At 38.6% G+C, this 22,780-nt stretch overlaps 1 protein-coding gene across 1 annotated transcript in view; it reads left to right on the top strand.

The window, feature by feature from the left end:
• Positions 1-22,780, top strand: part of LOC140196833 (matrix metalloproteinase-16-like) — a 217,899-nt gene that overhangs the window by 123,892 nt on the left and 71,227 nt on the right. Inside the window, exons 5-6 of the mRNA XM_072256676.1 lie at positions 20,476-20,637; positions 22,224-22,441. Of these exons, the coding sequence (XP_072112777.1) occupies positions 20,476-20,637; positions 22,224-22,441 (380 nt within the window). The remainder of the gene's footprint in view (positions 1-20,475; positions 20,638-22,223; positions 22,442-22,780) is intronic.

Here is a 22,780-nt window from a genome sequence, read left to right as displayed (position 1 = left end):
GACAACTGATTGTCTACAATAAAAGCAGCTCCTGAAAAGATTACTTCTAGAATTACACAATAGAAATGACATAAAATGGGTCAGATTGTTGTTGTCCATCCCTCCCTTGGGAAATGAAAACAATTTGAGATGATTCAGAAGTAACCCAAGAGCAGTCTGCATAATGTCCAATACTGTCTGCTTCCACAAGTGAGGTTTTAGCTGGTGCAAAAAAATAAACCACCAGAAAAACTCAGTGGGTCGAGTAACATCAGTGAAGGGAAAGGAATGTTCAACATTTTGAGTCGAGACTCTGCATCAGGACTGGTAGTTTAGAGGGAAAAGAGCAAACTGAAGAACACAGAGGTGAGAAGGAGTGGTGAGACAGACACTGGTAGGCAATGGGTAGATCCAGATGAGGTTGGGATGGAGTAATTGAGCTAAGTTGAAGAGAGGAGGGGAAGGGTAGAGACACTGATCGGTAGTGATAGGTGGAGCCAAAGAAAGGAATAGATGCAGAGGCCGAATCTGCCTTTAGCATGAGAGTTTCTGCTCCAGGTCCTCTGAAATGGCCTCTTTATTCAGGAAAGGTGGCTTCCCCTCCGTAATAGTTGATAGAAACCTTGCACCGATTTCTTCATTTCCCACATATCTGCTCTCTCAGACAGAACAAAGATAAATTCTCCTGGTCCTCTTCTTTCACCCCAATAGCCTATGTATATAGCATGTAATCTTTTATCACCTTTGCCAGTTTCAGTGATATCCCACCTCAAGCCATCTTCCTCTCTTCTGCTCAGTTTTACCCCTTAACACCCACCCCTCTTCATCCCCTGCTACTTTTCCCTGCAAGATCAGGGGTGCAATACTTGCCCTACACCTCTTCGCTCAACACCACCACAGGATCTAAAGAACTCTTCCAAGTGAGGTAGAGATCCATGTGCAGCTCCTTCAACCTGGTCAATTGCAGTCAATGCTCACGATGTGTTCTTCTCTTTATCAGTGCAATCAAGAATAGACCAGGTGACTGTTTTGCGGAGCATCTGAGCTCTGTCCGCAACAGCCGTCATGATTAGCTGGTTGTATGTCATTTCAATTCCACTTCCCATTCCTTTACCAACTTGTCAGTCCTCCGCCTTCTCCAGTGAAATACTGAGGCCAAATGCAAACTATAAGAACAGCAAGTCAGGAAGCCAACAAGTGATTGGCATGAATTATGAATTTTCAGATTCTGAGAGCAATCTGTTCCCGTGATCTTTTTCTGCTCTCACCAATCCACTCGCCTCTCTCTCCCTTGGGGTTTCCTCTCCTGTGGTTCCCATTTCCTAACCATTCCCCCATCTGCTTCCAGCTCTCCCTTAGTTCCATTAACCGCCTAATCATAACCTCTGATTTGACACTTCCCCTACCCTACATAGATCCATCTTCTCCCCTTTGTCTGGTTCTACCTGTCACCTGATAGACTCTCTCATGCTCCTTTACATTTCCCTCTCCACTCTCAGTCCTCCTGACTTGTAATGTTGACCGTCCTTTGCCTCCACAGTTTCTGCTTGTACAGTGAGCTCTTCCAACAGTTTTTATTTTGTTCCAGATTCCAGTATCTGCATTTGTTTGTGTCACCATGTTTCAACTGCTATCACAAAGTAGGCTGCAAGCCCCCCCCACCACAAAAAAAGTCAGCTCCTGTTTTCCTCCAAGATTGGTTCATGTATTTAAATAATTTTTCATTGTAACAAAAGTTTCCCCTTTGAATATAGGTTATATCAATCAGCATCTTCCACAGCTGATTTATTGCACATTATGTTCCTTCAAATTATAGTTATGTCATTTTTGTGAACTTGTTATAGAAGATGAAAAATAATGCTTCTGGTTAAGTAACAGCAAGGATAAAATCCCAAATGTAATTGGGATTTTTGTCATAAGAAGTAAAATTTCTTCCTCCAAGCCCCATAGGGAAGCTTTGGCTTCCTTATCTTCTTCTTTCCCAGTTCCTGTATCCAGGATTCCTATGAGAGATCCCTGAAAGCTAATCTCACTGCAGACAGCCCCCAGACTAAAAACACATCTCTAGCAGTGACATTAAAGTATAAAAGCTACAAAAACTGCCCACATTGAACTCCAGGGGAAGAGTATGGGAAATTTACCTGCCATTGGGAAACAACTTCAACAGTTAAACTTCAAGCTCAATTATTAGTCACCTTCCCGACTGAGCACACCTCTGTCTCACCAGCACCAACTGCATCTTCACTGAATGTCCAGATGTTAAAGGCCAGAGTATTTCAGAAGGTTCTAATGGGATTTAGCCCTTTTCTGTAGCTCTCCTTTGTCCCTTTTACTGAAATATTTTCACTCGGTCCAGTGTCAGTGGATTGGCAAATTGAATGGTTGAGATATGTAGGTGAGAAACATCCTGTTTGGTCTGCAATCAGTGCTTGATAAACAGAGCTCATCTGTTATATTTACTATGGTTTCCTCACCCAACTATATTCAACTGAACTCATGGAATCACAGAACTATATAGCACAGATCAGGACTCTTATCCTTCCTTACCATTCCAACCCTGATGCCTGTTGATGCTGATCCCTTTTGCCCTTATCCTCTATGCCTTTCCTATATAATTACCTTTCCAAACCCAAGTTGCAATCTGCCTCCACTAACTCTTCTGGCTGATCATTCCAGATATTCACCATTCTGTGTGAAAACCTTTGCTTCAAATCTCCTTTTATTTCTCCCCTCTCAGCTTGAAACTGCACCCTCAAGTTCCAGAATATTTTATCCTGGAAAAAAAGCTTCTGACTGTTGCCACCCGTGCCTCTCAAAATTCTATAAACCTCACAAATCATCCCTCAGTCTCCTATGTTACTGCTCTGCTTGCTAGCATCTGTGTATGGAAATATACTAAGGTAATGATTCTGGAATTATGAAGAATAAGTTCAACTTGAGTCAAGTATGAATTTTGACTCTTCCTGTCATTGATATTGCAGTAAATTCTCTATTATGTTAAAGCCTTTAGATCAAATGAGGAAATTAAAGCCGTGGAGATACACTAGTACATCAGTAAATGGGAATGGCAACTTCATGCTTTTGGATTAAGTAGCAGCAGGAATTCATTCTAGGTTAATTATGAAAAAAATGTTCTTTCATTTACAGATAATATAAGTTAGTATCTGAGACTAGATGGAAGTGTAAGTTGCATTTGAGACACACCCTGCCCTTAATGTATTAGATATACTGTATCAAGAGAGTAATTCATTACCATGTTTCTCATTGTCCAACTCCACTATAGAAAGACAATATTGTGCTTTGTTTGAAAAGGGTCAAAAATCCCAGTGACTTTGATGCAGTGCTGCAAAATGTGACAAATGTAAGGCATGATCAATGTACGTTTTAAAAACCTAAGCTGCCTGTAAAGGAAACAGGAAGAGATGAGGCAAAAGTATGATGCCTTTATACAGGCATAACCACTAATGCTTGATGGCATTTGCAATTACCTGTTGACAGTAAGCCTATTCGGTGAAATATTTTTATAAAGCATGTTTACACTGATACTCTGTGATAAGGTAGTATAAGATTACAAGTAAATACTTTTTCATCTAATATTTAGTCCAGAAACTGAAAATCAAATAACTGTTGATGCTGGAAATTGAAGTTCAAATAGAAAATGTGGAAAGCATAAAGCAGGACAAGCACCATCTGTGAAATAGAAAATGTTAATGTTTCTCAGTTTGGCAGTAGTTGGAAAGAGAGGAAAAAATGAGTCAGTTTTCAATAATGGAGAAGCTGGTGGAAGGACAAAAAGACTAGAAAAATATATCTGATTGGATAAGACCTGATGAATGAATATAGTAAAGGAATAGCAATTGAGATCAGATTATGCTTCTTTGTCTGCTGGTCCAACTGCTACAGTGAATCATTTAGATTCTGTTTTTGTATTATTCCACACTTTGGTGTCACCAATAAACCGTAGTCCTATGCAATTGCAAACTTACCTATTCAGTATCCACCAGTGTAAATCTGCACAATCAAACCGTCTCTAACCCTAGTGCTGAGGTCCAGTATGGTTATGCTGTCACGTGGAGGGGGGGAGTGGTGAAGAACAAAATGGCTCATTAAACCATTGTGAAGCTACAGCTTCAGAGTGAACTATCAAATCTGTCATAAGTAATTGTGTCATTTTACTAATATGGTATTTATTCTAGTATGTCTGAGAGCAGGCTAGAGATTGGGAATAAGAACTAAGAAGTTTGGGACTTGGTCATGCAGCATTCTCAGAAATGGTGACACTTATGGGGAGAAATGTTTACCATTCAACAAAGAACTACAGGTATTTCCCACCAAATTCAAGCCAGTTACAGCTATCATAATCTTGGCAAAGCTTGTGAAACAGAATGTGAATGACTGTTATACTACATTAAGGGAAGGAGGAGTGATTTAGTTTCCATGTTTCCTAAGATCTCATACATATCTTGTAGGAGATATTTACAAACATAAATATAAGGCTAGATGTAGATTATCCTGCAGGCTACAGTGAATTTGGATTATAGTTGATTAAGGGGGAAATGTTAATGTTACTAATATTAAATCTTAAATATTTAATTTCACATTAAATCCTGGGGTATTTTATTTTAATGTATGTACTTCTGGTACCTTAAAGAAAACATTTGGGAATGTATAGTTTATTTATTATTCTATAGAGTAATTAAGATTTTAAGTTTATTTTAATTTAGAATGAGACCTGTAATTCAGTAGCTCCTAATTAGAATGATATACTGTATTTCTACACCTTTTGAGAAAGCATGGGATTGTTCCATTGCTACTTTACATTGAGAGGTGCTGGTCAAGAACAAGCTCTTCAGCAAATATATTGATACATCTCAACACATTTTGTGGATGGTCCTATTCTTAAATTAATTGAATTGGTTGTAAATATATTGGACTATTTTTACCAAGGAATTCCGGAGAATACGAGTCTCTGGAGGAAGTTTTTGTGCCAAACTTAACTAATGGCAATAAAACTACAATTTAGCTACATTCAGTACTCAGAATTTTTATTCATAGTGTTATCTTTTTTAGAATGTGTAATTTGGGTAATTATAAAACTTATAAAATAGAATAGGCCCAATAAACTCCAATGCCTGTTTGAAAGTGCGGTCAATTTTATTCCCATAACTTAGTTTCCACTCCATCACGCAACAAATGAATCCTCCCAAATTACTTAACAAGCTTCAATAGCTAATTGGGTATGGAATTTAATCTCATTACATTTTCAGGTATGATATTGCAAATCCTCAAAACATGAGGAAAATCAGAAAGTTTTGTGTGTGTTGCCTTAGATTTCCAGCATTTTCTGTCTCTCTTGCATATCACATGATACCTTCATTTCTTAAAAGTTTAACATAATCATCATCATTATGTGCTGTGTGTCCTATGACATGGGCAATCATGGTTTTCATGCTTGGCAAATTTTTCTATGGAAGTGGTTTGCCATTGCCGCCTTTCGGGCAGTCTCTTTAGAAGACAGATGACTCCAGCCATTGTCAACACTCTTCAGAGATTGTCTGCCTGGTGTCAGTGGTGGCATAATCGGGACTTGTGATCCTCATACAACCATCCACCACCTGCTCCCATGGCTTCATGTGACCCTGATGAGGAGGTTATACAGGTGCTGCACCTTGCCCAAGGGGATCTGCAGGCTAGCGGAAGGAAGGAGCCCATACACTTCCTTTTGGTAGAAACATATCTCCACCCCTGCCATCCAAAATAGATCCTTTTAAAAGAATGTCATAAACCCAAAGAAGCTACTAACTGTAATCATAAGTTTTTGATATTCATATTAAATTATAATTCTAGCATCTCCCAACTTCTCTGTGCATTTATCTAATCATTGGTTTTCTTTGTTCATGGACCTGTTTAATGGAAGCTACTCTCATCATCTCCGAAGTACCCACAGATCATTCCAAAGGATCACATCCCTAGACAGGCATTGTTCACATCTGGTCTCACATCTTGTAGCTTAGAGACTTCATTTCACCCCGTGACAATCATTACACCAGTTTATATTGAAAAAGCATTCAAAGTCCAGGCATTATTTTCAAAGCTTCCACCCTTCTACACTCATGTGAGCCTCTGGCTTCCTGCTGAACCAATTTGTAATGAAATGGCCCTGCTGGGGGAGAAAAAAGTGCTACTATCATTTCTATATGTTTCTTACTTGGTTGCTGCCTCACTTCTTTAATCAGCACCTCCATACTACTGAATGCTGAATATTGTCCAGCGTTTCAATTAATTTTGCTTGAATTCTCATTGTTCAGTCTATAATGTAGGTGATCTTGGACTATCCATATCAAAGGGCTTGGTAATAGCACATTTTCTTAGGTTAACACCCGGCCAGGTTACCAATTCACCAACTATTTCCTCTAGTCCCAGCTTCCCAGTGGCAGACTTGGAGTTCCTTCCAGATCCAGATCTCTGTACAAGGCAGGATTAGTATATTCAAGGAGCATTCACATCAATGCAGAAGGTTCTGAACTTCCTGGGAGGTCTTGGCATTCATTGGTCCCACTGCATTCATTGTGGAGATCAGTGGCAGAGACTAGCATTTTACAGTTTCCAAGTAATTATGCTGGTAAATCTGCCAGCTGAATCTGATGTAGTTAGGCGTGGCTCAGGATCAACAACTCCATTCATTCAAAATAAGAGGACAAATGGGAGACAGGCGAACATCAGGTAATTTACAACTTTTAAATTAAAGGATAAATATGAGGGGTGATTGATAAGTTCGTGACCTAAGGTAGAAGGAGTCAATTTTAGAAAATCTAGCACATTTATTTTTCAACATAGTCCCCTCCTACATGTACACACTTAGTCCAGCGGTCGTGGAGCATACGGATCCCTTCTTTGTAGAAGAGGTCCTCAGGGTGATTGATAGGTTCATGGCCTGAGATAGAAGGAGATGAGTTATTAATTTCAAACGTTCTGCATTATCACCCAAAGAGTTGAACTGCATGTGCATGTAATGAGAGCGTCTTGACCTCCATTTGGTCCACAGCAGGGGTGATTGATAAGTTTGTGGCCTAAGGTAGAAAGAGATGAGTTATACAGCTCTCATTACATGCACGTGCAGTTCAACTCTTTGAGTGAAAATGCAGAAAGTTTGAAGTTAATAACACATCTCCTTCTACCCTAGGCCATGAATTAATCAATCACCCCTACTGTGGACCACTTCTGGAGGTCCAAAACGGTAACTTCTACAAAGGAGGGATCCGTATGCTCAACGACCGCTGGACTAAGTGTGTAAATGTAGGAAAAATAAATGCACTAGTTTTTCTAAAATTTACTCCTTCTACTTTAGACCATGAACTTATCAATCACCCCTCGTATGTTTGCTTACATAAGAACAAAAAAAATTGCAGCAGTAAGCTAATTGGCCCCCCCTTGCATGCATTACCATTCAATAGTATGGTTTATCTTCTATCATGCCAACACTTTCCTGCATTAGACCCTTGATATCCTTAATATTTAAAAACTATCCCCTTTGTCTTGAATATACTCAGCAACTGAGCTTCAGCTAATGACTTCTACAGATTCAATGACTTTTGCATGAGAAAGTCTCTCATCTCTGTCTTGAAGCTAATGCCTTGTATGAAAATTATGTTCACTGCTTGAAACATCAGCAAGATTGAAAAGTTATACATAATTCCTTTTCTCAAACTATTAATGTGGATTGTGAATAGCCAGGATCCCAGCACTGATTCCCACAAAGCCTCACGGGTCACAGCTTCCCAACCTGCCAATGGCATATTTATCTCTGTTTACTGTTTTCTGTGTATCAACTAAACTTCATTCCATATCTGTATAACCCTCTAATATTGTGCACTCTTTTTTAATTTTATTTTTATTTGGATAAGGAATTCACAAATATCATGTACTTTTTTCACACATATAACCTTTTCCATTTTTTTATATGTATAAAACTATAATTATTTATACATTCTTAAGTACACATTGAGATGATATAAAAGGAAATTAGACACTTAAATAGATAATTATGTACTGTGGTAATTCTAATCTATTAGGCTAAGTTATGGTATTAGTTGTTAAGAAAAATGGTAATAATAGTTTCCATATAACTCTCCTGGACCATTTCCACTGGTCCAAAATGTTGTATATAAGCCTATGTAACAACCATTGTAGGTGTTTATATCCTAATTTGTTCATGCTTGCTCCTGCCCGCAGACATAATTATCTAATCCCTATGTACTTATTTACTTAATTTTTTCACGTTTTATCCCTTTCCCAAATCTTTCCCTTTACTTGTGTTAATTCTCTATTTTCCAAAAGAAAACAAAAAAAAAAGACATTTAGACTAGGGGTGCTTACGTTAGCAATATTACTGTGTTGATGAGAAGAGCAGTATAAATCATTAGGAGAGTTATCTAAAGTCTGCTCGCATTGGGGTTATATATTCAATCCATTTATTCCAGATTTGATAAAATTTTTCTTTTTGAATTCTCAGGGAGTAAGTCAACTTTTCCATTTTAAATATTTCCAAAATAATTTCGTGCCAATCTTCTAATGTAGGTGGTATTGGATTTAGCCACTTTCTAGTGATTGGTTTCTTACTTGCCGCTAAGAGGGCCTGCAGCAACTTTATATCTTCCTTCTGTTCAAGAAACAATACATGCCCCAAATAGAGCGTCTCAAAGTTCAGAGGAATCTGGGACCTAAGTACCTTAACTAATGTTCTATGAATACCTTCCCAATATAGACTTAATTTAGGGCAATCCCAGAAAATATGGAAATGATTTGCCTCCTTGGAACCGCACCATCTCCAACACGTCACGTTTGTATCTTTATATTTTTCCTGATATGGGGTCTTGAAGTATCTTATAATGTTTTTCCAACAATGTTCTCTCCAAGTCAAAGAATTAGTCGAGGACCACTGAAAGCTGCAGATTTTCCCCCAAGCCTCCTCTGAAAGTACCAACCCCGCTTCTCTCTCCCACTTCTCTTTAATATACAGTGTATTTAAATTTTTAGCATGGGAGAGTGCATTATATAATCGAGAAACCGATTTACTAGGTATTGAACTGCAAGCCGAATTCAGAATCTTGAAAAATTCTAATTCTACTGTTGATAGGTCTGTATATCTACAACTCTGGTTAACATAGTTTCGTACTTGAAGGTACCTAAAAAAGTCATTATGCTCTAGGCCATGTTTGTCCTGCAGGATTTGGAAACTTTGTAATACTCTTTTATCTATAAATGAGAGGTAGGTTGTAAGACCTTTCTTTATCCATAGCTCAAATCTTTTATCTCCTCTGTTGGGAAGGAATTCGGTATCATATGCACACCACCTAAAGAGTTTTAACATGTTATTAATTCCACATGAATTAACCACCTTCTGCCATACTTTTAATGTAAGATTTATCCAACTGTTTTTAAATTTTTCCAACTGGGCCATTAATCCTTTGTCAGCTATTGAGGCCTGCAGAGGAAAACTGTCAACTAAGGAAGAACCATACCTCCTCCTTCCTTCCCTAACTGTAAGGTGTTATATCGGATTCTAGGTTTCTTTCCTTGCCAAATGAAGTGGGAAATCCATTTGTCCCATTCCCTGAATTGATTATCATCCACCTCCACCGGTAAAGTACGGAAAAGATACAATAACCGAGGAAGAATATTCATTTTTATAGTATTTATCCTTGAATTTAAACTTAAAAAGGGGATAAGATTCCATCTATGCATATCTGCTTTTATCTCTGAGATTAATGGCCCATAATTTACCTGTGACAGTGTTGAAAGATCCTTCGGCAGGGTTATTCCTAAATATTTTAATGATTTAGCTTCCCACTTAAGATCGTATGTATCCTGCAATTTTTTGGATGGTGTATAATTCAGGGACATAACCTGCGTTTTCTTTACATTTATTTTATAACCTGGTATTTTCCCAAAGTCATCCAACAGTGTAAACAATCCTATAAATGATTTTTCTGGTTCACTCAGATAGACCAAAACATCATCTGCGAATAACGCCACTTTCTGTTCAATCCCTGCCACCTTGATACCTTTTACGATTTTGCTCTGTCTTATTAGTTGGGCAAGCGGTTCAATATATAGCACAAAAAGGAGAGGAGAAATTGGGCATCCCTGTCTAGTGCCTCTCTCTAAGATGAAGGCGTCAGAGAGGTCCCCATTTATCTTAATTCAGGCTGTAGGGCTGTCATATAGAGTCTGAATTACTTTAATAAACTTTTCTTGAAAGCCGAGTCTTCCTAACACTCTGTATAGGAATGCCCAACTAACCGAATCAAAAGCTTTCTCAGCATCCAATCCTACTACTGTAATAATAAGTAACAAGTCTCTGTCTTGTTCTTATTAACCTGTTCTAATATGTGCAGAGTTCTCCTTATGTTGTCCTGTGTTTGTCTTTGTTGAATAAATCCAGTCTGGTCTAAATGGATTAGGCCAGGTAAAAGCTTTTCCAATCTGCGCGCTAATATAGATGTAAATAGTTTGTAATTCAAATTAAGAACACTAATTGGCCAATAATTGCCACATTCTAGTTTATCTTTACCCTCTTTAGGAATAACTGAAATAATTGCTTCTGTCCAGGAAGGTGGAGTTTCTCCTCTCTGCAAGATCCAATTAAAGGTGTTAAGTAGTAATGGGGCTAACTGTGTCTTCAGGGACTTGTACCACTCTGAGGTAAACCCATCAGAACCCAGGGACTTTCCAGCCTTTAACCTAGAGATGGCCACGTTCAGTTCTTTGACAGTTACTGGTTCTAATAAACTTTCATTTTGTAAATCTGTAAGTTTAGGTAGATCTAAAAAATTCAATACACTGTCTATATAGGGCTCATTGGGGGCCCGGGGTTGGGAGTACAGCTCTCAATAATGTGTTTCAAAACTCTCTTGAATTTTCCCTATTGTACTCTCCACAAGTTTTGTCTTTGGATTCTTTATTTTACGAAATGTATTGTCTGCTTGTTGTTTTCGTAATTTATATGCTAATAATCTAGCTGATTTACCTCCTACTTCATAATTCTTTTGTCTCAGGTAAAGAAAATTTCTTTGAGTTTCCAACGTATAAATATCGTCAATTTCACTTTGCAATTTCCTAATTTCCTGTTTTCGATTTGAATTACTTTTGTTGCTATCTACAACTTGAAGTTGTTATTTTCCTTGAAGGTCTGCTAATTTTTGTGCATTGATTTTTTTCATGTGAGTGGTAATGGAAATAATTTTCCCTCTCAGTACAGCTTTCAATGTATCCCATAAGATCGCTGGTGATGTTTCTCCCGTGTCATTAAGGTCTAGATATTCTTTGATTTCTCCCCTTAATCTCTCCATTACTTTTGGGTTATTGAGTATATGTGAGTTTAGCCTCCATAGTGTTTTCCTCATTTTCCTTTCCAGGATTAGAGACATAGAGACTGGGCTATGATCCAATAGATCAATTGTTGCAATATTACAGTTTTTTATCCTGAGTCTATCTGTATTAAAGATAAAGAAATAGTCTATCCTTGAATAGGCTGAATGAGGGAAAGAGTAATGTGTATAATCTTTACTAGTAGGGTGTAATTCCCTCCAGACATCTATAATTCCCAACTCCTCCATCAATGAATTCATTTTCCGAGTCAGAGGTTATTCTGAGTAACTATTCTTGAAGAATCTAATACAGGATTTAATCTAATATTAAAATCCCCTCCACAAATTACTACCCCTTGAGAACTGACCATTAGGTCAAAAATGTGTCTATAAAATGACCATTCACAACCTGGAGGAGCATAAACATTCAGCAATGTTATTTCTGTACCTTCTATTCTTCCTGTGATTTTTACAAACCGTCCTTCTTTGTCTTTAGTCTCTGAAATATGTTCATAATTAAGAGTACTTGATATTAAAGTAGCTACCCCTCTTTTGTGAATCAATTTATATGATGAATAAAATACATGCTTAAAGCCCATTCTTTTTAATTTTCCATGTTCAGATTGGCTCATATGTGTTTCCTGGAGGAAAGCTATTTGTGCCCTCTCTTTTCTCAATTTAGACATAATCTTATTTCTTTTAATTGGATTCAAAATCCCATTAACATTATAGGAAATTATTTTTACCAATTCAGTTTGCATTTTTCTCTAGTAGAAAAAAAACACACTCCTTTTCTAACCAAACAGTAAGCAATCCCTTCTCAACAGTAAACCAAGACATATAACCACACCCTAGACATTTTTGAACGTGTAACATTTGAAAATTTTTCCCGACTTCCCACAGTGAGGCCTGAGCACCGACCCGCCTCAGTTCAGAGGGATAACCTCTATCTTCACCCTGTGTTAGAGGGCCCTCAGCAGTTTGAATAATCATAAGAGAATTTTCTCCTATTTATGTCTCGACCAAATTGCTATCATTCAAGTTATTCCACCTAGTTTATTTTCAGTTACCAGTTTTCATTTTACCTTTAAGTCCGATTTACTCTTTTCAGTCATTTCTCTTAATTAATCTGTGTTCTCTGTACATTCGCGTCTGAATATTTGCAGCTTTTCCATGTAGTTTGACACTCTGGTTCGAGTGGAGCATCCTCGCCCCACTAACTGCCACGACTTCTGCCGAATCCTCTCCAGTAGCGACTCCGGTTGGTTCGAGTGGAGCATCCTCGCCCCACTAACTGCCACGACTTCTGCCGAATCCTCTCCAGTAGCGACTCCGGTTGGGTGATAACTTTAATAGGTAGTCCCCGGTCCGCCAGGTCCGACGTTGCCTCCTCCGCCGTAGCGTAAGTTTTTGTCCCTTCGTCGTAAAAGACTCTCAGCCGAGCTGGATACAGGGTCTGGAATCTGATGTTTTCCTTCAGGACTCTCCGTGTTTCCGTATATTCCTTCCGTCTGGCAAGAATCCCCTGTGCGTAGTCGTGGTCTAAACTGATTTTACAGTTGCTCCACATGAAACCTTTATTTTGCCATGCCCGTTTAAGCACCTCTTCCTTCGTTCTGTAACTGAGAAATCTGACTAGGATCGATCTGGGCTGGGCGCCTGCCGGAGGCTGTGGTGCCAACGCGCGGTGAGCTCTTTCTATCTGTAGGTCTTTTGTGGCCGGTATATCAAGGTTCTCTCTAAGCAGCTTCTCTATGAAGGGAATCATCAATCCAGGTTTACCTTCGGTTCCTTCGGGAACTCCGTAAATCCTCACATTTTCCCTTCTTGAGCGGCCTTCTTGATCTATTAGTTTCCACTGGAGCTGGTCTTGAAGCTTCAGCATTTCTGCTATCACTTTCTCGGCGTTTTGTAGCTTCTCTTCAATTCCAACAATCCTCGCTTCGGCTTCATCTATCCTCGAGTTAGTTTTTACTATTTCTCCTTTAATATCTTCCAGCTGTTTGCTGTTATCTTGTCGGAACTCGCGAATCTCTCCAAGAATCAAAGACAGAGTCACCGATTCCCCCTCATTATCTCCATCCTGGCTTGCCGTGGGGGAGCTAGGCCTGTCGCCTTGCTGCGTCTCTTTATGTTTATCAGCCTTCGGGCACTCATTTTTTTTTTAAATGATATCTTTTGTGGTGCCCTTTGAAAGTCAACATCATACTGACTGATTGGGCCATATTATTCTGTTAATGAAAATGGTTTAATTTAATATCAGAGAATATATACAACCTGCAACTCTTACTCTTCTTGGGCATCCATGAAGCAGAAAAACCCCAAAAGAATGAATGACAGAAAGCATTAGATCCCCAAAGCCCCCCACCCCCATGCACAAAGTGCAATCAAGCCTCCCACTTTTGGAACTGAAACATTCCAAAAGACTTCACTGCTTCCCGAACAACAAACCATGGGTCACCAGTGGTCTAAAGGCTCCTCTCAACCACAAAAAGAGAGCCTTTAGATCAGGAGACTGGGAGAAATTGAAACGTGTGCGGAGGGAGCTAAAAGGGAAGATCAAGGTTGTTTAAGAGGAATACAGGAGAGAGATGGAAAAAAGCTTGGGCAGAGTTGCACATGGGAGGTGTGGAGAGGCATGAAGAACTTCACTGGCTTCAATCAGCCTAGCTGTAGAGCCTTGTAATGCAGCTGTGAATGGGATAATGAGGTAAACAAATTCTTCAATAGGCTTGACAATTGCCCTCCTGTTCACTCCTCCTTTCAGCACACCAGTCTAGGTGCCAAGGCACCCACACCTACCCTCCTCCTCTCCCCCCCACCCTAGTTCAACACGTGGATCAACAACTCATAGGCTACCACTGTCTTAATCCCCTCCTTACTCTGCAGCTGCCATCCATATCTCCACATACCAACTTCACTCCCCACCTTCCACCAACTCCCCAGCCATCACGGACTCACCTTCACTACTGAGCAGGTGAGAAGAGCTTTGGGGAGCCTGAGGCATGGCAATGTATTGGGATCAGATGGTGAGATCCAGAGGAGTGTGCTGACCAGTCGTGTGGAGTTCTCTAGTGCATTTTCAATCTGAGTCTCAGCCTGGAAAGGGTCCTGATTATGTGGAAAACATCACGTGTGGTCCCAGTACCCAAGGAGGGCCAACTGAAAGTCTTGAATGACTACCGTCCAGTGGCCCTGTCCTCACACATCATGAAGACCCTAGAGAGGCTGATCTTGGCTTACCTCCGATCCCTGGTCAGATCAGCACTCGATCTCCTGCAGTTTGCCTAACAGGAGTACATTGGAGTCAATGATGCTGTCATCTACCTGCTGAAAAGAGCCTACTCCCATTTGGATAAGCAGGGCAGTACTGTGAAGATCATTTTTTTGATTTCTCAAGAGCCTTCAATACAATACAGCCCTCATTATTGGGAGAAAAGCTCCGTTCCATTGTATCCTGGATAATGGACTACTTGACTGGCAAACCACAGTTTGTGCGGCTTTAGAGCTATGTGTCAGACAAGATTATAAGCAGCACTGGGGCCCCACAGGGAGCTGTATTGGCTCTCTTCCTTCCTGCTTACCCTGTATACCTGAAACTTTAGAAACAACACTGAGTCATGTCATCTGCAGAAATTCTCTGATGACTCAGCAATAGTTGGGTGTATAAAGGGAGCACAAGAGGATGAATTCAGGGCTGTGGTGGAGGACTTTGTCAAATGGTGCAAGCCCTGAATCATCTGCACATCAACATCAGTAAGACAAAGGAGATGGTGATGGACGTTATTGAAGACTAAGGTTCCACTGGTCCCTGTTGCTATTGATGGTGAGGATGTGGATATGGTGACGACCTACAAGTACCTGGAGTACTTGAGTGGAGCACCAACACAGAGGCTGCGTACAAGAAGGGCCAGAGTCACCTCTGCTTCCTGAGGGATACTAAGGACCGTTGAAGTATGCAGGCCTTTCCTTCACATGTTCCACCAGTCTGTTTTACCAGTACAATCTTCTATGCGGTGGTACGCTGGGGCAATGGAATCAACACGGGTCTTACCAACAAGCTCAATAAACCGATTAGAAAGGCTAGCTCTGTTATCGGAGTCAAACTAGACACACTGAGATTGTGGTAGAACGAAGGACCCTATGGAAAATCCTGACACTTCTGGACAACGTTTCTCACCCTCTGCATGACACCTTGGGTGAACAGAGGAACTCTTTTAGTCATAAGCTAAGACAACTGCACTGCTCCAAAGAGCGCTATATGAAATAATTCTTACCCTCAGCCATTAGGCTCTTTAATGAGTCAACCTATAGCTGGGGAAGTGATGACACCCCAACACTCCAATGTTAGCCTGTTCAAGATAACTTATTTTTTATTCTTCTAATATTTGTATACCTGTGCAGTTGTAATGCTACTGTGACACTGATTTTATTTTTTTTCTTATATTCTAAATATTCATGTTTATTTTATATTTTAATTTTAATCGGTTTTTAAAGACAATTTTGAGAGCTATCTGTCACAACTGCTAATCAAGGACTAAGTGACTGCCGCAAATATCCTGACATTTTGGGAAGCGGTGGGGGGATAGTACATGAAAAGAGGAATTGTCAAATAGGGTTTGCCAGATTTACCCCTCAGGATTAATCTTTGATTTGCATCAGCAAGCTAATTCAAACTTCCATTCCTTTACCAAGGAAATAAATTATGAGATCATGATGACAGCAGCTTATCAAGAAAATAATCACTTCTGGAAACCAGCTTCAAAAGCATCTGGGATGAACATTTCTTCCTTTTGCTTACTAGGAGAATCCCAAATGACATGGATGTGAGGATACTTGCCCTGTCTTGTGTTTGCATGCTTTGTCGCAGCAGAGATCACCAGGATGGCAAAATGTGTCTTGAAAATGCATCTCTGGATAGACTATGATGACATCCTGTTCATACTTTGATAATAAATTTACTTTTGAACTTTGAAACATCATTTAATATTTATATCTTTTACTTGTTTGTGAATGCAAATCCTTGCCTTCATCACTGGCCCCCGTTACATGGAGTTGGGGTGAGGGTGAGTGTGAGCCATTCATTCAGCGCAGTGGACAGGTTGGCACTGCTCCACAGGTTGTGCATTATAAACCATAAATTTACGTTTTCCTGGAGTCTCTTACAACCCTGCTCATTAAATTGCAGAATTGTATATTGCCTGTCAATTTCGAAGCTTTGCACCCTACACATAGTTCCACATCATTAATATAAAATACAGCAAAAAGAAGCAATGGGACGAGTACTGATCAGATTGGAGACCCTACAACACAGATCTGTCAAATCATATTAAAATGTACATAGTAAATGTTTTAAAAAATCTTCTTCCCTCATAAAACTGAAGTGATAAAATCTGAAAATGCATACATTTGCTACTGCTGGAAATTTCTGTGCAAAGACCCTATTCACATTTGTGCAGTTTCAGATATTGTCAGATTGTCATTGTTTTGATTGTTGTTATTCCCTGGCTCTGTTTTGTCCTAACTCTGTATTCAAGTCAAAGTGGCCTTTATTTTCCTGTATGTGATTCATCAATTTGAATTGCTGTTGGAAACCTGACATTTTATGCTTGTTTGACTTCTGCTTTCAAAACCAGCATCATGAATTTGTTCAGCCATCCTGCATGCATCTTATGCGTTTGGATGTGTGTGAAGGTTTGTGTATATATCTCTAAAAACAGGAACTGATACTGGCTAAAATTAATGTAGTTTATCTTAGCTAATTTATTAGTAGAAACATCCTGGATGATGTTACACAAATGTGCATATTGGTTTATGAAGCATTTCATGGTCAATCATGCATGCCACTAATTTTATTTTCAAGTTTTCACTCTTTCATCCTGACGGTAGTGACTCATACTTCAGTTTTGGTCACAGATGCTGCATCTCTTCAAAGCAAAGTATTGTGTTCTTCATTTCTCAGCCTGTGTGGCTAGTGCCTTATTTAAGTGTGAAGGGCATTACTGCTGAGCCAAGTAGGGCCCGATACTCATTCTGCAATAAGGTCTATTTAATGTCAATTAAAGAGGAACCTTTCCCTAGTGATTCTTCTTGCTGTAGACAAGTGGGCTATATATTTATTTGAGGCTCTTCAAATTAATGCCATAATTTTTATCATTGTAGGAAGTGTCAATTTACCTCTGTTAGTGCTGTACAGGTCTGATTGCTTTAGTATCCATTTATCTTCAGCACCCAGTACTTGTTTCCATTCCAATCAATAAAACAGAATGTGGGCATGATTATAACAAGCAAACAATCTCATTCAACTCTTACTTGAGATAAATTTAAATTTCAGTCTCCACTTCCAAGAAAGCTCTGGTGCTGCAGAGAGAGGAAAGAAAGTCTTGCTCATTTGAGAATTGGGCCAGTGGAATGTAATGCTGCTCAGTATGCACACTGGGGGTAGTATTAACAGATTCACATGACACAGAAGGTTGATTTTAGACTTGTGTATCTCCACTCAACAGGATTACGACAGCAATGGTCATAATGTCATAAGCTTTGAAGTACCTGTGTAATAATTTTCCCACCTGGACCTTCATCAAAGTGCCAGAGTAATGGCGGTTCAATTGCAATGAGTACTTTAGAAAGACTTCAAGGGACCACAGGGACCATTCACTCAGTATTCTCCTTTAATTTTATAGGTTCATAGAAGAGAATATGGAATTTAACTGGAAGTAACATTAGGGCTCCTCTCTGAAACTCTACCCTCAACATAAACTTCTTTTACAAAATTAGAAAAAGAGATTATTTTTGGAAAAGGCTGGAGAATGTTCCTCTTTTACATCTCCTTGGGTTACTTCAGACAAGTCCAGAGCCTTGCAAGCATGCTACCTGCTACTTCAAATATAATCAACTCAACCTCACTGGAGGCAAGATCATTTCCGTCTGACTTTTACACTGCAAAGAAAAAACTTGCATTATCCTGTGTGGGAAATACAAATGATGATGATATGGTACCACAAGAGATGGGCTGAGTTTAAAGGCCAGAAAATACCCCAAGAACAGCAAGAACTGTAGCTCTTGAAGTTAGAATGGAAGACACATTTACTGATATCCCAAGGAAAAAAGAAATAGTGCCACAACATTACTTTTAGATAAACAGATACTTTATTGATCCCAAAGGAAATTACAGTGTCATGGTAGAATTACAAGTGCACAGATATAAATATTAGAAGAGAAGTAGAAAGAATAAAACATGAGTTACCACAAACAGTCTAACAGGAGGAGGTCATCACTTCCCCGGCTATAGATTCATTCATTATAGAGCCTAATAGCTGAGGGTAACAATGGCCTCATATGGCGCTGTTTGGAGTAGCGCAGTTGTCTTGGTTCATTACTAAAAGTGTTCCTCTGTTCAGCCAAGGTGGCATGCAGAGGGGGAGAAACACTGTACAGAATTGCCAGGTTTTTTTTGTAGGGTTAAAATGCCTCACTGCTGAAGATGGTCCTATTGCTGATAATTAAAATAGTCCCTATCCTATGACTATCCCAAACTGTAATGATCATTTTGCTTAAAAAAAAAAAAAAAATCAGTTGATTTCACTGGACATTATTTTTTTTTTGAAAGTCTTGCTTCCTGAGAATTTTTTTTTGTTTATGATAGGGTTTGAAGCTGAACACAAATATAATTTCAGACTACTTGTATCACATAGGAATTTAGAGAAACAAGAATTTTTATTGAATATAATAGACTTAATTGCCTAACTGTGCTGACGCTTTGCAATAATTTGACTAAGCTAAAAATGCTTTGTTGGTGATTTCATTTGTACTCAGTGTCTTCTTGCTTAAGTGTCCAACAATAATCAGCCAGCATTGATGGATTCCAATTGCCCTGATACAGTTTCTCCATGGCTGCAATGTCCAGATGAAACCTTTCACTATGCTCATCGCTGACATTGTTGAGATTTGCAGGGAAGAAGTCTAAATGGGAATGCAGAAAATGAATCTTTAGGGGCATGTTGCACTTCATGATTTTGTGTGCTTGAAGAATGTTGACAACATCTGCATGTAGTTTGGTGCTCTGTAGTTGCCAAGAAAATTTCCAATAACATCCTTGAATGCCTTCCATGTGATTTTCTCCAAGGCTACTAGAAGTTCTTTGAATTGTTGGTCATTGATGACCTGTTTGATTTGAGTACCAACAAAAATGCCTTCCTTAATCTTGGCATCAGTTATTCTGACTTGAATTATGAATTGAAATAACAAATATAGGTGATTTCAATTTTTTTTTAAAAGTGTGACAGGGAAATTTATGGTGATTTCCATGATCACCAGCCCAAAATCCATAAGGTACACCCAAAAATCAAACTTCATTTCAGTAGAGAGACTGAAGAGAAACTCAGTCAAAATGCATGCAAATCTATTCAAATCATTTATCGTTACCCCTGCTTGCAATATTGCTCCAGCTGATAGGGGAGCAAGGTCATTTCCTCTAATAAATTCTAAAATAGTATAGCAAATCTGATCTGAGAACAAAGATATCTATGTGGACAGCCACATCTCACAGAAAACAAGTTTCACGTAAACAAGCAAATGTGATATAATCACTTCTAATATATACAGATTCTCATTTCTTGGGAACAAAAGTAACTACCTTGATGATAATTATACTATAAATTTACAAAACATGCACTTACACTGGAAAATCTATCTATCGACTGATGTTACAGATGATAAAATCAGGAATCATTGTAGAGTAATATTTGTATAGCTTTATAAGATTAAGAATTTTTTTTAATGGTTGGTACAGGTTTGTTAGCATCTTCTGCAGATTAGCTTCCACACTTGGATGCTGCTAATTTTAATTCGAATATGAAGGAAGAAATTTGAATATACTGTATTCTCTAAAGAAGCTAATGTATCTCTGCTAATAGTAGGAATGCAATATTTGATTCATAATTCTTTAAGCATAGTTAATAAAATTGAATCTACCTTCTAACATGACTTTTTCTCTGCCCTGCTTGTTCTGCTTATTCTTTTTTGCTTCACCAATATTATTTCCCTATAAGTTAGCACAGAATTTAGAAATTGTTTTTACGTTTACATGTAGGAATCACTTTGGATCTTTTGTCTTTTTCTATTGTAGGAAATGACTTATTTCTGGTTGCAGTTCATGAGCTTGGCCATGCCCTTGGCCTGGAACACTCCAATGATCCCAGTGCAATAATGGCTCCATTTTACCAGTATATGGATACAGAACAATTTCAACTGCCGCAAGATGACTTGCAGGGCATACAGAAGATATATGGTTTGTAGCCATATTTGCTTACTTGCATTGCTTGCACAATTTGTTTTTTTTTTCTCTGCACTTTGGGTGGTTGACTATATTCTTTTTTTTTTAATGTGGTCTATTGAGTTTCTTTTGTGGCTGCCTGTAAGGAGACGAATCTCAAGGTTATATAAAGTGTACACGCTTATGATGTATGTTATCACCTTGCCACCCAGACATAATATTGATGTTGCCCATTCATATTGTGAGAAATGAAAAGTGCACATGTAACACCTGTGTAGCACCGGTCTTACTGCTTGTGACTAGTCGCCGCACTCTTTGAGAAAATCAGTCTACAATAGGTGCTAGTAGGCCATCAGAAGAATCCAGGTATCGGAAGGAGGCAGTGAATAGAAACCACACACTTCTGGAGATAAGTTTTGTTTCTAAGGCAAAAAACAATATGTACAAAATACTTACATGAGCAAGAACAATTCAAAATTCCAACTTTCTGTTTAGGTTTCAAATCCGGGATATCAAACCAAAACAAATTCCTTTTTAATTGGAATCAGTAAGATTCCTTTATTACTCTAATCTCTCTGACTAATTAGATCTAGTGTTATTCCCTATTTAAAAGTTTGCAGACTAAACTTTCCTTTTTACTTATCCCTAGTTTTAGTTAGAAAATCAAATGCAATTCCTATTCTTAAGTATTATAGTTAACTTCAGTTTCAGGCAATATACCTACAAGTTTCAATTCAAATTCTAAAATTATACATACAGTTTAACTCCTTTCACGACAATTCTCCAACATTACAACTTTTAAACAAAGTAAATCTATTCAGTAACTTATCAAAGTCTTTGCAAAAATAATCAATTCTTGAAGAAAATCAAATTCTGATTCTCCGAATGAAAATAACTTGTACATCCAACTTGTATATCGGCGTCATCATACATTTCGTTCCCGCGCTGTTTCGTCAAATCTTGGGCAGCTCGTCATCTTCTTTCTTAGTTCATTGAAATGAAATAGTTTATCATCCAAGGGAAGTCAATTCACAAACTTGTACAAAAACTTGACCAAATCCCTTGGTGTGATTTTACAAAACTAATTCTCAACTACACGATAGGGATCTTTGACACTCAACTCTGCCAATATTGTCTCATTATAGCTGCTGTGTGTTATAACCATAGCTTCAATACATCTTTTGTTGCTATTGTTTCTCCTCCAGGAGTTTCACCCTGAGGTTTTCAAGTTAGTAGGGTAAAGATACTCACTACTAATTCCACTCTTAACAGTTTGTCTTTAGCTTCTAACTGTTGCTGCGTTTCTCTCATCCGTGCCTGCGTCAGCCATGCCCTGCCCTTACGTAGCATTCTTTTTTTCAAATTCTCTTCTTTTTAAATCGGTAAACCTCATTTTCCTCCCTTCGCAGTTGGAACTTACTAACATTACGTCTTTGGGTTTAATTAAGCTGGGTTACACATGGTTTTTTAAAAACTGTGGAATTACATAAAATCAGTTTTATGCTCAAGTGGCAGGTTGAAAACCTATTCCCTTTTTAATGTCCAGAAGTTATTAAATGTTGTTTACAACTTTATGACTTTCCGTCTACATTTTTACATAGGCCCACCAGAAAAGATTGCACAACCAACAAAACCTTTAACCACAGTGCCACCACATCGCTCCAATCCACCATCAGATCCTCGGAAACCTAACAGACAACCACGACCTCCTCGCCCACCTACCAGGGATAAACCTTCCCATCCGGGTATTAAGCCCAATATCTGCGATGGAAATTTCAATACATTGGCCATTTTACGTGGTGAAATGTTTGTTTTCAAGGTAAGAGGTGATAAGTATGTACATAATATGCATATGTGCATTTCAGAGTAATATCTTTCATGACAAAATATTCACGTTAATTTTGCTAGAAAATGTGTCTTTTAATCTTAATATACACACACCTAGTAGCTGTTAATGTAGGTAGTGTAGAGTAATCAATGAATGTGTGGGATGGATGTGGCCTTGCTTAGCATTGTTTATTTCAGGCTAAAAAAGTAACAGAGGGTAGGGTCACCATCTAATCATGTTTTACCTCACCACATTTTGATAAATAGTTTTGAAAATTTTACACTGAGTGCATGTTCTCTCTTTGTCAAATTCTTAATCCTTTCAGTCAAG

This window comes from Mobula birostris, chromosome 1 (genome assembly GCF_030028105.1).
Source record: "Mobula birostris isolate sMobBir1 chromosome 1, sMobBir1.hap1, whole genome shotgun sequence".
In the NCBI taxonomy this organism is placed as follows: Eukaryota; Metazoa; Chordata; class Chondrichthyes; order Myliobatiformes; family Myliobatidae; genus Mobula; species Mobula birostris.
The sequence above is the reverse complement of the archived record's forward strand: the minus strand, read 5'-3'. Positions and strand labels throughout refer to the sequence as shown.